The sequence below is a fragment of the Littorina saxatilis genome, linkage group LG2, assembly GCF_037325665.1.
Source record: "Littorina saxatilis isolate snail1 linkage group LG2, US_GU_Lsax_2.0, whole genome shotgun sequence".
In the NCBI taxonomy this organism is placed as follows: Eukaryota; Metazoa; Mollusca; class Gastropoda; order Littorinimorpha; family Littorinidae; genus Littorina; species Littorina saxatilis.
The window spans coordinates 77402122-77417349 of record NC_090246.1 but is presented as its reverse complement, the minus strand read 5'-3'; the positions used below and the strand labels follow the sequence as shown (position 1 = coordinate 77417349).

Sequence of the window (15228 nt, the reverse complement as noted above, 5' to 3'; positions counted from 1 at the left end):
TCTTCATGAAACTTGACATGAGAGATCCTGAGTATGGTATTATTCATTTTTTTGATAAATAGCTTTGATTACGTCATATCCGGCTTTTCGTGAAAGTTGAGGCGGCACTGTCGCGCTCTCATTTTTCAACCAAATTGGTTGAAATTTTGGTCAAGTAATCTTCGACGAAGCCTGGACTTTGGTATTGCATTTCAGCTTGGAGGCTTAAAAATAAATTAATGAGTTTGCTCATTAAAGTTGTCATTAAAATCGATTTTTCGCAAACAGACTTAAAAGTGATTGCATCGTATTCTTCATCATACTCTGAAATCTAAAAATATATACATATGTCATGTTTACTCTTAAAATGTGATCACAATTAACAAAAATAGATTAATTAGTCTTACGATAAAAATGTAAGAAATCGATCCAAAAATGATTTCATCTTATTCTTTATCATTTCCTGATTTCAAAATCATATAGATATGATAGGTTGTATTCAAAACAAGCTCCGAAAGTTAACAAGAATACAGAAAAGCGCGCTTTCCTGCTTAGCACAATACGCTACCGCGCTATTCTGGCGTGTTAATTTCACTGCGTTTTGCACGTGGAAGGTGAGCGATTTCCTTCTCGCGGGGATTGACCGAGCTGTACTGTCTTGGTGAAAAACTACAGTGCGTTCAGTTTCATTCCGTGAGTTCGACAGCTTGACTAAATGTAGTAATTTCTCCTTACGCGACTTGTTTGTTTTCTTCTGGGACAAAGATCCAAAATAAAAATCCTCTTCCTGGCACTCTACTGGACAGCTCCTTAAATCACTTAGTTATGGGCTGTTCAGCAGTGCTTCAAAGCAAAGATATCCCTCTTTTCTACCAAGTGTTGAAGATGGTTACACCAAATAAAAACAGAAACAAAACAAGCTAGCCTGCACACGTAAGGCACATGTTTATCTTCTTCAGCTTTCTTCTCATCGCTTGCAGGAGTATACATTCTAACCCACCCACTTTTCCACCCACACACCTTTCCATCAATTCACCCACTCAGTTCCCCTACACTATCCTCTATTCTGCAGCACCAAGAAGATCACCTTGCCTTTGGCATTTCTCAGCTCCATTAGCATGTGGGCATGTATATATATATACCTAACAGGTGCAAAATGCAGTGGAACCCCCCCCCCCCCCCCCCACCAAGTCCCCCACACCCTTTTACCACCCTGTTTTCTCGGACTTTCTGTTCAAATGCGCAGGTAATTAACTTACTCCCAATTTAAGACTCCTCGCTTAAAACTTGATTTTTGCCCAGATTTTGTTAGGTTTTAAAAGGAGGGGTCTACTGTAAATTCAAGTGTGTACTTTGGGTCCCTCCCTGCCAAGTTCTCCCTTTCCACCTCAGACAGGTAGACCCTGCCAACTGTCTGCATGACAAAAGCAGGCGTCACACTATCATGTTACATGGGGGCAGAATATTTTTACAGCAGGTGAGCAGTGCTTGCTGCCGACTTGTTTTGGATAAACATGGAATGCCCAAACCTCTTGTTCATGTTAGTTTCCATAGAGATGAAAAGAACAGAACAAATAACACGAAGTTATACAGAACAACATGTGACCTGAAATAACTTTAAATGTTGTTTTTTTTACTATTGGTAATGTCCTTCTTCCTCACCCATTTTCTGGCTTTGTTAATATTTTACATATCTATACACATTTCCGAAAGCAACAATTTCGCACTTGGTTTTTCTTTGTCTCAATGTTGAACTTGAATAATTAAACTCCTTTTACATAGAGATTTCCTAATACACATCAAGTGTCTGATAACAATGGCTGCTCTTTGGTATTGCTAGGTACTGTCACTGTTCACGACAGTGGTTTACTATCTCAGATTTGCTGTTCATGCTTCTTCATTTTAACGCTTTCGAGTACTTTGCCAGCTATATTTTTGAGTATCCACTGTCAAACTAAAAGTATGCTTCTTGTGTAGTTTTATAATGTTTCCTTGTTATGCTGTGTGTAGTTTAGGTGCCGATTTTGAATTTTGTTGTGTAATTTTGCTGTGCTTGGTTCGGGTGAAGGTTTTGGCCTGAAAAAAGTATGCACCCTTACCTTTAATCTGGCGAGAAGCTCGTCGTGCTCGCGTTGCAACTGGAGAGCCTCCTCCAGTGTGGCGCCAACGTCCATCAGGTCGGGCTCCATCTGGTGCACGCGTACACGGATCCATTCTGCACTCTGCACAACAAGCAAATCAGATGTGTGTTTAGAGCTTGATTGGCAACATTTGATTGGATGGATGGATGGTATGGATGGATGAGTTAGGATATATATATGGATTAAGAATAAGATATATATGGATTGGATTGGAATTGGATTGCATTGGATTGAATTCAATGTATTGGATATTAGATTGAAATGGAATGGATGGATGGACCAATGGATGATGGTGGATGGATGGATGGATGGGACAATTTATTGATGGATGGAGGGTGAGTGGGTGGTCGAGTGGATGTACCAAAGGAAGGACAGATCGATGAATGGGGGGATGGGAGAGTGAATGGACAGATTGACACATTTGTGGATAGTTGGATAGTTGGATGGATGGATGGATGGATGGATTGGTGGGTGGGTGTATTCCAGAAGGATAGGTGGAGACATATGGAGATCAGGGTGCCTGATTGAAAAATGAAAGTGCTCACACACAAAAAGACGCTGCAACGTATATTTTGTTCCACTTCTAAGTTGAACTGCGAAATAAGCAGTTCTAATGCTCAAAGAAGTACACTCTACATATTCAACTAAAGTAAAGAAAACACCGTCCTGAATTTTCTCAAAGGTACCTGACTCCACACATGAGCCTTTTGCCCTGCTGCAGGTCATGAGTCATTAGTTAACGCACAGCTGGGATTCCTCTGTATACAGCCAGCCCACTACAACGGCTTTTATCCCCATACCTAACCCTGCCAATATTTTGCAGGCCTTATGAAAAGTACAGGGTATAGTAAAGTTACTTTCGTCATCCCTAATTCAAAATGATTTGACTGTCTGCTAATGTATGAGACTTTGTCTGGGTAGAGATTAGTTCCTTCAGCCATCCTCATTTCATGTTTTGACTGACAGCTAAATAAATATTGTGGCTCAGGAGAAAAAAAGTGCAATGTGGTAAGGGTGTAGCCAAGAGGGAAAATAAATATTATGTCACAAAAGGGAGGAGGGAGCAGACAGTGTTTGAGTACAAACAGACCTCTTGCAAGAAAACGTGTGCCAGTGCAACACATCAACTTGCCGACCAAAGAAAAACAAACCATTCCCTGAGTGAGACATGATTCATGTGTACGATATCCTTCAGATCATAAACAAATGCTGGTCCCGAACAACATTCTTACATCTTAAAGTTTAGCTCTGTGCAAAGCTTTCTCCTAACAAGCCTGCATGTTCCAAAAATAAACCCACCTCAGTTTCCCGAATTCTGACTTTCATTTCCTCCAGTTTTAACCATCATATTCATAAACTACACTTACAATTACCATCAGCATTATCTGCTGGCGGTGGATGAGTCAGCTCTGCTAGAGTTCGGTTAATAGTTTATGCTAATGTACTGATGTCAGTGTGTTTGTGTGTGTGTGTGTGTGTGTGTGGTGTGTGTGTGTGTGTGTGTGCTTGTTTGGGGTGGAGTGGGGGTATTGTTGTTGGGGTGGTTGTCTCTACTGTCTTGTTTCTCTCTTTCCGATTTCTTTTCATCAAAAGAAGAAAATTAGGGACCAGCCTGCACAGAAAAAGTGTTAGTTCTGAATGAAAAAGAGTGCATGTCAAATACCCTGAACAGCCACCCATTTTGTCCGTGGAGCTTTACATCCCCAAAGCTGTTTGCAATGCTCTGTGAACTAGACTGTTTATGTATTGGAAGAATGTGATTCTTGTAGAACATGCCTTCCCACTCTTATCCCAACCCTCCCCCACATCCCGCCCGGACCCCCTTCAATTTTAGAACCCCCACACTGACCCCAAATACAGGCAACTGCAGCATGTTGCCGCAGTAGCCACGCTGACTGAAAAAAGTGTATGTGTTATGCACTGATGCTGACTGGCAGAACTGACTGACTTGCCCTAGTGGGGTGTGCCAGGTAAGCTCAACACGCCGGCAACTCAACAACAATAACAAAATATGCAGGCTGAAACTAATCCTAGCCCTTTCCTTCTGTGCTGCACAGCACTGGCACTGGAGCTGATGCTCTGAAGTCAGTCAAACATTTTACGGGAGTCTCAACTTCAGCGAACAGCGTTGACTTCGTGTTGTACGATCATTGTGAAAGAATAATCAAACACAATCATTCTCTCTCTGCCCCCCCCCCCTCCCCCCACACACACATACCCCGACGAAATTATCATGAAAGTCGGAAAACATGACATGAAGAACAAGAGAAAGGTGGCAGGATCCGCATTGATGTCGACCGGTCAACGCCGAATGACTGACCTGACAGTGACCAGTGGCAGACTAGTGTAGAGTACACTACACTACAGCCTCTGACAGTACTTCATTAGACCTGCAATACCTGGGTCCACGAAAGAATCTAGCGATGTTTAGGTCAAAGGACATCCCAGCTTACCTACTGTGCACAGACAAAGAAAGTATATCCTGGGGAAGTACCTTTGGCCTTTGCAGTCGAGCTACAATCACAAAACAAGCGTGTTTCGGAGCAGCTACCGAAAATAAAAACCTGCAGTAAAACGCATGCCACAAGACATTGCAACAGATCGGAAAGAGAGAGAGAGCGTGAGTAAGTAAGAGCGAGAGATCGTGCGCGCGTTGTGTGTATGTGCAGTGTGTGTGTGTGTTCATGTGTGTGTGTTTGTGTGAGTGTGTGCGTGCGAAACTGTTTTTAAACAAACTGATTGTCTATCGATAATAAGGCTCAGAAGGTCAAAAGTAAAATTCGCCAAGAACACGCAGAGTACTCATTCGTAAAAATGTTTCAGTGGTTCTTTCATGCCATGCGGCAGAAGAGGATCAGAGGAAATTGGCACAGAATGCCGGCGGTGATCTGTAAACACGGGCTCTGGGTCTCTGGCACTTGGCACTGTGCCCAGCACACACGTACAGCTCGGCCCTTCAGTCTGAGTGGTGAAATGCCACAGTGTGCTTGCTATGCTGCTATCATTGCTATGTCGTAACGGCGGCTGCAGCCGGGATGATACACGGGCTTTTTCACCTCTACAGATATATAGCTGACTTCGTGTACTGACGTTTTGCCCCCCTCACAGAGCAGCCTAATCCCCCACACTTTTACCTAGACTCGTGTACTGACGGAGATCTTATCTGCGAAGTCGTTGCAGTTAACACAACAGACATCACGATGGTTTCTAGCTTGAACTTTCGATATCAGATCATATATATCTCTATTGGCTAATGTCGCGCACTGCAGTCTGGTCGTATGTTACCCTGCCGGCTTCTTTCTTGTCAGTTTACTAGTCTGCATTGGAGTACCACTGCCGGATAATAAATTAGCTAACTCAGTCAAGGAGCGGGGTCAAGTTAATTTCGAGGCGCTTATAGGCATTATATGTGCTTCAGTCTCAAAACTAAAACCTCTACAATTTTAAACACTTTTCTTGGTGGTTCTTCCGTGCTGCCGATTCTTCTGGTTTGTCTGTGTGCAGCTCGTCCTTGGAGCGATTACTGAATGTGTTCCAGGTTCAATACATTCCTGTTATACCTATGATCTAACGGCCTCCGTCTCCCATCCTCATCCGACCTCAGAGGGCCCTCGCCAGTCCACCCCGAAACTGCTCGAGTCCAATTTTCATGACTACCATCTACTGCCCTCCCCACCTACCCACCACAGTCCTAGCTCACAAAACACACCTTAGTATGGCTTATGGGGTCTATGTCGACTAAAAGAGTGGGATTCCCTGTAGGTGGAGTTCCTGTACGAAGATTCCCTGTATACAGGGAATCCCACAGGGTGGAGTTTTTCAATAAAACTTGCAACCCATTCCCGAATTTCTAAGAAATATCAAAAAAAAGATCGAAAAACATCACATTCTACCGATGTCGCTAAGCATCACGTGACTTTCAGCGATATCAGCGAAACGCTACAGGAACTACACCCTGTGGTATTCCCTGTATATAGGGAATCCACCTAAAAGAACTCCACCTACAGGGAATCCCACTCTTTTGGTCGACATAGACCCCATCAGCCTCAGTATGTGTATTCATGTCAATCGTAAATGAATAATTTGATAGCAAAAAAAACTAAGCTAGTCCCCAATAAGGTTCACCCAGTGGGACAGGAACCATCATCTCGTCCAAGAGAATACTTAACTTGAGTCAAACAGCCAAAGGTGACGTGTTTATTTGCAGGGCTCTACAACGTTAGTGCATGACTGTACTGTTTATACACGTAGCCGGACCTCCGCGCTAGCATCCGGCCCGGACAACAATTCAATTCAGGACAATCTCTTTCTTTTCTTTCTTTCTTTATTTGGTGTTTAACGTCGTTTTCAACCACGAAGGTTAATATCGCGACGGGGAAAGGGGGGGGGGATGGGATAGACCCACTTGTTAATTGTTTCTTGTTCACAAAAGCACTAATCAAAAATTTGCTCCAGGGGCTTGCAACGTAGTACAATATATGACCTTACTGGGAGAATGCAAGTTTCCAGTACAAAGGACTTAACATTTCTTACATACTGCTTGACTAAAATCTTTACAAACATTGACTATATTCTATACAAGAAACACTTAACAAGGGTAAAAGGAGAAACAGAATCCGTTAGTCGCCTCTTACGACATGCTGGGGAGCATCGGGTAAATTCTTCCCCCTAACCTGCGGCCAGCAGTGAACTGACCTCCAGTGAAGAATAATAAAGCAATCTGCTGGCTACGGTCCACCTGTAATCACCTTGGCAGCAATTATGTCCATAATTCCTTGCCATGCGTACCATTCCTGAGACTCGCCAGTCCATACTTATCTCTTCATGTCCCTTTGCTATCAGACCACCAAGGGCTTTTCTTTGGTTTCCACTGACCAACAGCTAGGTTTGTCCACATCTTCAAACAAGCGTGACTGATTGCTGCTGCGGCTCTGAATCTTCGTACGGCAGTTCCGCAATAACTTGAAGATCCTGCTATAAAATCTAGTAATAAAGTTTGTTATTTCGGCAAAACAAATTGTTAAATAAAGACATGAGATTTTTCACCAACTGATAGATGTCCGGCATTTTTAAATGTCCACAGGGCATACTCAGATTGCACCAGATTGAGGGGGGGGGGGGGGGGGATGCTTTTGGGTTCTTTTACACTGATTGATTGATTTCATGCCTGAATTTTGATTGAATTTTGTGTCCACAAATTTACCACAAGAATAAGAAAACAAAATCAGACTGAACTATACGGGGACTGACAAAACTAAGCAACAACTCTCCCAGAATGTGAACACTGACACACCCAAAATAGGGCCGCATCAACAAAACGTTTAACGGAGTAAAATAAAAGGCTTTTTAATTGGCCAATAAAAGGTGGAAAGCATCGAACGAATTTTACAGGTAGATAGCAGTGCAACAACGGGGCCCACACCGTGGCCTTCTATCCACTTTCTGTAGATCAGCGTTGGTATGGCGAGTGGCACGTGCCTGGACTCTTTCACACTGACAGCGCACAGCAGGTGAGGGGAAATGCAGCGAAACCTCGGGCCTAATAACACGAACAGGCTCGGCCTCATAGCACAGACACAGACGAATTACCTTAATTCTATCAACTGAAAATGCTTCAGTGATGGACTCAGGGGGGTGGGGGAGGGGGGGGGGGGGGGGGGGGGTGCACCGGGTGCACGTGCTCCCCATCCAGCTTTGAAAAAAGAAAAGAGAGGGGTTTTTTTACTTGGGAATTTGGTAAGACGGTTTAGTGGCAATTTCTTTTGGTAAGACGGTTTAGTGGCAAAGTGGCAAGCTCAGATGGCACCGCATAGCACCATTTTGTTTCTCGGACAAAAAAATTTCCGGGGCTGCATGCCCCCAGACCCACCTTGACTGAGTCTGTGCCGCCCTCGATTTACACTTTTGAAATCTAAGGGCACCACCCCCCCCCCCCCCCCCTGCCCCCTTCACCCCCCTCACAAACTAACTGATCCGCCCCTGTGCTTCGAGTAGAGACTGTTCCATAAAAGCTTACCGTACACAGAACAGTCTCTGACTCTATGTCCGAGGCTGAATAATTATGCTGAATAAGCCTGCTGCATGCAATATTAACCATCGTTTCTTCGGTTCACTGAAGGAGTACGTACTGCTGTGGTTATGCGCTAAGTCGGCAGGAAAGGTCACCCATCTTAAAGGACATCGCGGCCATTTTGTAATGCAGCTAGTACTCTGAACTTGAAGAGAAAGCGCGCGTGTGTGTGTGTGTGTGTCAGTGTGTGTGTGTGTCAGTGTGTGTCAGTGTGTGTGTCAGTGTGTGTGTGTGTGTGTGTCAGTGTGTGTGTGTGTGTGTCAGTGTGTGTGTGTGTGCAACGAAGGTCACGCCGGCGCCTAAGGGCCAGGTTTTGCAAGTTATTTCGCAACGCAGAGGAAGAGAACATATGTGTTGGGAGGGCCGTTTCCATATGCAGCTGCTGCTTTGTCTTATTTCACCCAAAACTAATTAATCGACTATCTGGTAAATTGGCAGTGATTAATGACACACATATGGCGAGGCTTTACAATGCTGGCCGCAACTGTAGCGTTCGACTTCGACTGGACGACTCATTAAAGAAAGACTTGAAAATGGAACTGAGACCGTTAGTTATGCGAAGACGGTACATATATTTCCATACTCTCTCTCTTTCTCTCTCTCTCTCCGCAGGTGTAACACGAAATTTTTACTCCACGAAAAATTTACCCCGGAGTAAATATTTCGTACGAAATTCTTACTCCGAGTACACTTTTCGTACGAGAAAAGAACTCCCCAAGGCACGAAAAAATTACTCCCTCCACGAAATGTTTACTCAGGCTCCCCATTTTTTTTACTTCCAGTAAAAATCTCGTACGCAAAAATGGGATGCGGGCGAAGGGATAATGCCAATAAGTGATCTCGCGCACACGAATGTCGCGCTACCCTCCTTCCACGCCTTCCACCACCAAGACTAACAGGGGACAAGGGAGTAAAATTTTCGTACACCTGGCATGGGAAGTTAAATTGCTCGTGTTGGGGTGAAGTAATTTATTGGTTACCGGGTACCGGCTTCGCCGGGAAGAAGTAGAGCCGAATACCAGGGACGAAGGATAGGAGATAAACGCGCATAACACTGGAGACCTTCTAAAAATAGTAACGTGCAGTGACTTTAGTAACGGGAATATGGATTGACGCCACGCGGAGGAAGGGAGATAATCGCGGCTGAAAACACTGGAGAAGATAAGGAAGAGTTACTGGTAGTGGATCCCGACAACAACAAAAAACAAAACAAAAATCGGTTCAGCGCGCACAGCGCTGCGCGCTGAGAGCACGCGTTGAAATATCTCATCGATGAGGTTGTGTCCGGGGTGTTGCTGAATACGGTGTCCAAATTTGAAAAAGATCCACCGAGAACTTTGGCCGTGCATCGCGAACAGACAGACAGACAGACAGACAGACAGACACTAGTCGTATATATATATATGTCGTATATGTACGTATGTATGCATGCATGGTGATGTGTGTCTGCATATGTGTCTGGTTGGTTTTTATTTTATTTTTACCGTGCCGTGCCAAGATGAAATCCTTTTGCAAAATTGGTGAATAAATATCTTGTATCTTGGAGATTAATTCGTCAGGGGAGTAACATTTTTGTACGAAATGTTTACTCGGAGCTCACCTGTCTTGGGGAGTAATTTTCTCGTGCAATGGGGGAGTGCTTTTTTCGTAAAGGGAGTAAGTTTTTCGTACGAAATGTTTACTCCAGAGTGAAAATATCGTGGGAGTAATTTTCTCGTGTTACACCGGCTCTCTCTCTCTCTCTCTCTCTCTCTCTCTCTCTCTCTCTCTCTCTCTCTCTCTCTCTCTCTCTCTCTCTCTCTCTCTCTCTCTCTCTCTCAAAAGAGCTTCCCTTCTGATGATCTCAGTTTGTCCCCCACACCCCTCCTCCGCCGGCCTAACCCGTTGGTAAAGATGATCACTGCACAGCAGGAGTCCTCTACAATATAAAAGCATGTAAACCTATGCCTTGCTCCCTGTCACCAATTAGCAGGCCCTTTGAAGTCAAGACTCAATCGCGAGAGATCACAGCTGTATGTACACACACACCAGAAGCAGACTTCTTTACTTTCAGTAGAAACAAACCCCTTGGGTACTAAAGCTAGGGAAGCTGAAGTCCTTGCGTCTGGTCAGCAGTACTGATGTGCTATCCGTTTCCCGTTCTGATGTTGTCCGTTGAAAACAAGGTAAACCGACGTGAACTATCATTCTAGGTTTGGTGTTGAAAAAGTTACACTTCCGCAATAGTTACCTGATTTATACATTGGTTTTTACTCGGGTAATGATAATGAGAAAATACTTATTATACTTATCAAGAGAACAAACAAGACTGAAAAAAAATGAGCCGGAAAGAAAATGCCAAATTGAGGCGGTGATGGTTCAAAACATCTTGAAAACACTCAGAATGGGTTTGCAAGAGAAAATAAATAATTACAAGATTCACTACGTATGCATAGGAAGCTGAGAAGAGTACAAATGAATATATTACTGTTAAACTGCAGCAGTCCGCGACATTGATGCAAACTGAGTCAGGTTTTTTTGTTTGTTTGTTTTTATAATACTGGAGTGAATATGTTCGGACCGGGCCATTCTGTCTAATTTGCAACAGATTTCGTAGCTGATGCCATAAGCTTATACGAGATAACTGTGCAAATTGGAAGCAGCTTTTGTATTCCCTTCCCTAATCACTGCAGCATTATTCCCGCTAGCAAAGCATTGCAGATGTGACTGGCACCTTGCACAGCAAGTGTATTATGAATATTACCGTTGCGCGGCGTACACCAGTAAACACTGAGAAACAAACACTAGTGCCTCCTCCACTGCTAATTTGACACTGAGGTCCCTGCGTGAGCTTCATCTACTAGTGGAAAGAAGCGCACAAACATGCCACATTGACTCGCTGGTGCTGCTGAATTGGCGTCAAAATATCAAAATATCACAAATTCTGCGGACTGTGCCTAAAGTTTCTCAAACAAAATCCGTTCATCATTTATGTAAAACTAGATGATTACCCGCTTCGCTGGAAGAAGTAGAGCCGAATACCCGGCTTCGCCGGGTACCCAGCGAAGTAGAGGAATAACCAGGTACCCGGCTTCGCCAGGATGAAAGCGTTGTGGACAGTGACATTCTAAAAATAGTAACGGGAATATGGATTGACGCCACACGAAGGAAGGGAGATAAACGCAAAACACTGGAGAAGATAAGGAAGAGTTACTGGGAATGGATCTGGGAAGATGAACAGAAAAACCAAAATCGGTTCAGCGCTGCGCGCTGAGAGCACGTGTTGAAAATTCTCATCGACCAGGTTGTGTCCGGGGCCGTCTACCTTAATATGCCCACCAAATTTGAGGCAGATCCATCGAGAACTTTGGCCGTACATCGCAAACACACACACACACACACACACACACACACACACACACAGACAGACAGACAGACACAAGTCGTATATATATAGATGAACGCTGTTCCTTAAAAAAGAGAAAACCTCGAAGGACTCAAAAGTGTATATCGCTTCTCGCGAAGGCAGTGGCCACAGAACAATCTTCAAATTACATGCGTAGCTCTGATTAAATAGTCGCATTAAAATGTTATAGACTGATATTTATGATAAACTGATAGAACTATCAAGATAAGTTTTGTGTGAATATTTGTTTGTCTGTTCACTTAAAAAGACCGTTGGGTCAAAATATCTGTGAATGAATTGTTTTGTCAATAACAAACGTTCCAACAACCTACCTTTCTTGGTTTTTTTATTCTGAATTTTGGAATGTTGGCAGTCTCTTTGTTTTTGGATTTTGTCTGTTAATTGGAAACAAATTATGCTGTTTTCACACGATGGACTGAAAAAGACTAACCGCTGACTTTGAGTTCCATTTTCACTCTTTCTCGAGTTGTGTAAGCTACTGTTAACCTAGTTACACATCTCGAGTTGTGTAAGCTACTGTTAACCTAGTTACACAAGGCGAAGAGGTGAAGGGAGGGAAAGAGTAGGTAAGAAATGGTGTGTTGGTAGCCCGGCACCTGACACAGCAGACAGGTTTGAGGTGGTGGTTGAAAGATAAGTCTGGAAGAGGCGTTTCCATGGCAACGAGATGCCAGGTATGCCAGGATGCCAGCAAAAGAAGATAACAGCCCGCAGGCAAGTAACATCCAACATCGCTGCCAGGTAAAACTGGATCGAGGAGGAGGGGTGGTAAGAACATAACTCTCATCACGAAATCTCACCCTAGGAAACTCGGAAACGGACATGAACATGTTAGCTTAGAACCTGGGCATTTACACAGAGCTGCATGAGCATTCTAATTTACTTTTTAAAAGCGCAAAACGTTCAGCTTTAGTCGGCTTAGAACCTAGGCTTTTACACAGCGCTAAACGTGACTACTGATAACCTGTATCATGCTATGTTCAGTAGAACACAAAGACCTTCAGATTCAGCCGTTTTACAAACCAGGCCGCGTTCATGTAAAGCGCTGATTAATATAACAAAAACTTCAGTTTCACTTGAAAGCTAAGTGGGAAAACAGTTCCAAAATAGACCATTCCGTAGCACGGGCTAAACGAATAAAGATGATTAAAGATAATGATATAATGACATCTGAAATCTGAGGGAACATTTCTCAAAAAGCGTAGCAACGAACCGAAACAAGTCTAGAAGAAGCAACGCGAGTGTTCAAAAGAAACAAAAACTTCAATTTCACTGCAATGCAGGGAAACAGTTCCGAAACACAATCTTCAGCATGCTGGGGCTAAGCGGATAAATCCAGTAAAAGATAATGACGTAATGACATCTGAAATCTGAAGGAGAAAGCTTGGCAACGATCCGAAGCCGAGTTTAGAAACAGAAACATGTCTAGAAGAAGCACCCTGAGATAAGAAAAGGATTCTAGTACTTTTTAATGAGGATCAAGACTGAATCTGGGAGTCTTCGTGCGGGTGATGCGTCTACAACCCCTCCCCACCCCTTACCCACGTCTGTTGAACTACTTCTTAGCCTGTTTTCTCTTACAAATAAATGAGTCCCTCACACACACACACACAAACACTTACACCAACCCCATAGGCTCTGTCTTGTGATATGTGTGTTACTGTCCAAAAAAACATCGTATACTAAAATTGTCAAGGCTTCCATCCCCGTGGGGGTCACATTTACAACGAAGATTACATAACTAGGTATCCAATTATACGGTTTGAATGAGTGACCCTGTCACATGTGCTTGCAACGAAAAGGTTCCTACACCAAGTTAATATTCAGTTATTAAATTATTTTTAATTTTATTTCATCAATGTAAGTTCGATAAAAAGACCAACGTTATGGGGTCCAATGTAAGGATTTTATCCCAAAAGCAAGGAATCGGAGAGAAAAAACACAAGAAATATCTCTAAACTGATTATGGAAAATGAATGAATCGTAATTTGGTTCCAAAGTGCCCTAGCCCTCAGTTCACAAAGTTCTCTGCTCTCATTGTGCATTACTTTAGTCTTCACCGTCCCGTGTTTTGAATGTCAATTGTTCTCCATTCATTCTTTCAGTCTTCATTGTCGTGTGTTCTGAATGTCATTTCAGTGTGTTCTCCGTACATTTCTTCTGTCTTCACCGTCCCGTGTTAAGAATGTCATTTGCTCTCTATGCATTTCTTCAGTCTTCGCCGTCGTGTGTCAGTTCTGCCGGAATATCAACTGTTCTCTGTGCATTTCTTAAGTCTTCATCTTCCGGTGTTCTGAATAGCAATTGTTCTCCGTGCATTTCTTCAGTTTTCACCGTCAGTGTGTTCTGGATGTTCCACGACCGGGCAGGAGCGTCAAGTAACGCTCTTGGATATGTGGAGGTTCCGGTGCCAGCATGCAAAAGGTGCACTTCAGTCAGGCTGTGGGAGATAGCTCAGTCGATCCCCGCCTACTCGCCAGGTTGTGTACCTTTGCTCTTTTCACCAAATCCCTGCTCTCTTGTTATTTTGCCGTCTGGATATTGGCTACACCCATCAGGTCTTTTGCTTTTGCTTTTCTTTTATTCTTGCCTTATGTTTTTGCCTTAGTCCGATTCTTTCTTGCTCACGATAAAAATGTGTTACAAATTTATCTTTGTTGTGTCTGTTGTTATTGACTGTCTGGGATCTCTCTATCTCTCCCTCCGGCCTCTCCCCCCCCCCCCACTCTCTCTCTCTCTCTCTCTCTCTCTCTCTCTCTCTCTCTCTCTCTCTCTCTCTCTCTCTCTCTCTCTCTCTCTCTCTATTCATGATAAATACATATTTAAACTGACATGCCAAGTCACAGTTTTGTTTTCCGTTCCGCGGCAAGGCACGAAAGTTCCATAGAAGCGCACGTGCCGAGCTGTACACAGCGCGGCAATAACCCAAAGAAAAGAAAGCTAATATCAAATATCCACCAAGTGGCTGTACTACCTAGACTCTTTTCCTTATCACATCTTACCGACAGAGCCCCGGATCTGAATCTGAAGAAAAATAAAAACCAGATATCAAATATTCACCAAGTATAGCTGTGAATGTCATACTACACATACATCATATCATTACACTACCCAGCCACTTTTCGTTACTACCATCCTACAGACCGAGCCCGGAATCCGTTAGGAAACGAGATGCGCCAACAGTTCAGTCCTAACTCCGGGATGACTTCAACAAGGTGCTGAGACGCCTTGTTGCCAAAACGGCTCGAGTTATCTTTCGATAGCTTCAGTTTGAGATAGCAACGCAGAAGATGCAGGGAAAAAGTTCAAATGGCGTGTGGCCAAGACTGAACACTGATCTCACACTGCCAGGTATTTGACTCAACGGGGTAGCCTACCCGCTTCTTCGATATCTGCGCTCATACCTAAACTCAGTGGGAATGGGCCTGACTCATCCTTTATCCCAACACTGACTAGATTCCCAACGTGTTTGGGGTACAAGTCGTTTTTGTGGTTTATTTCGCATTTAGGTCCCAGGTAACATTATGAAGTTTTAATACGATCAATCGGACCTTTTATCAAGTTAGTGTATCAACTTTTGAACGAACTGCGCCCAGTAGTTTCCCAGCGGCAATAAGCTGTTAAGTGGAGAA

At 43.6% G+C, this 15228-nt stretch overlaps 1 protein-coding gene across 1 annotated transcript in view; it reads right to left on the bottom strand.

Moving 5' to 3' along the window:
• LOC138959774 (titin-like) overlaps window positions 1-15228 on the bottom strand; it is a 533368-nt gene that overhangs the window by 478562 nt on the left and 39578 nt on the right. Inside the window, exon 18 of the mRNA XM_070331384.1 lies at window positions 2079-2201. Coding sequence (XP_070187485.1) covers window positions 2079-2201 — 123 coding nt within the window. The remainder of the gene's footprint in view (window positions 1-2078; window positions 2202-15228) is intronic.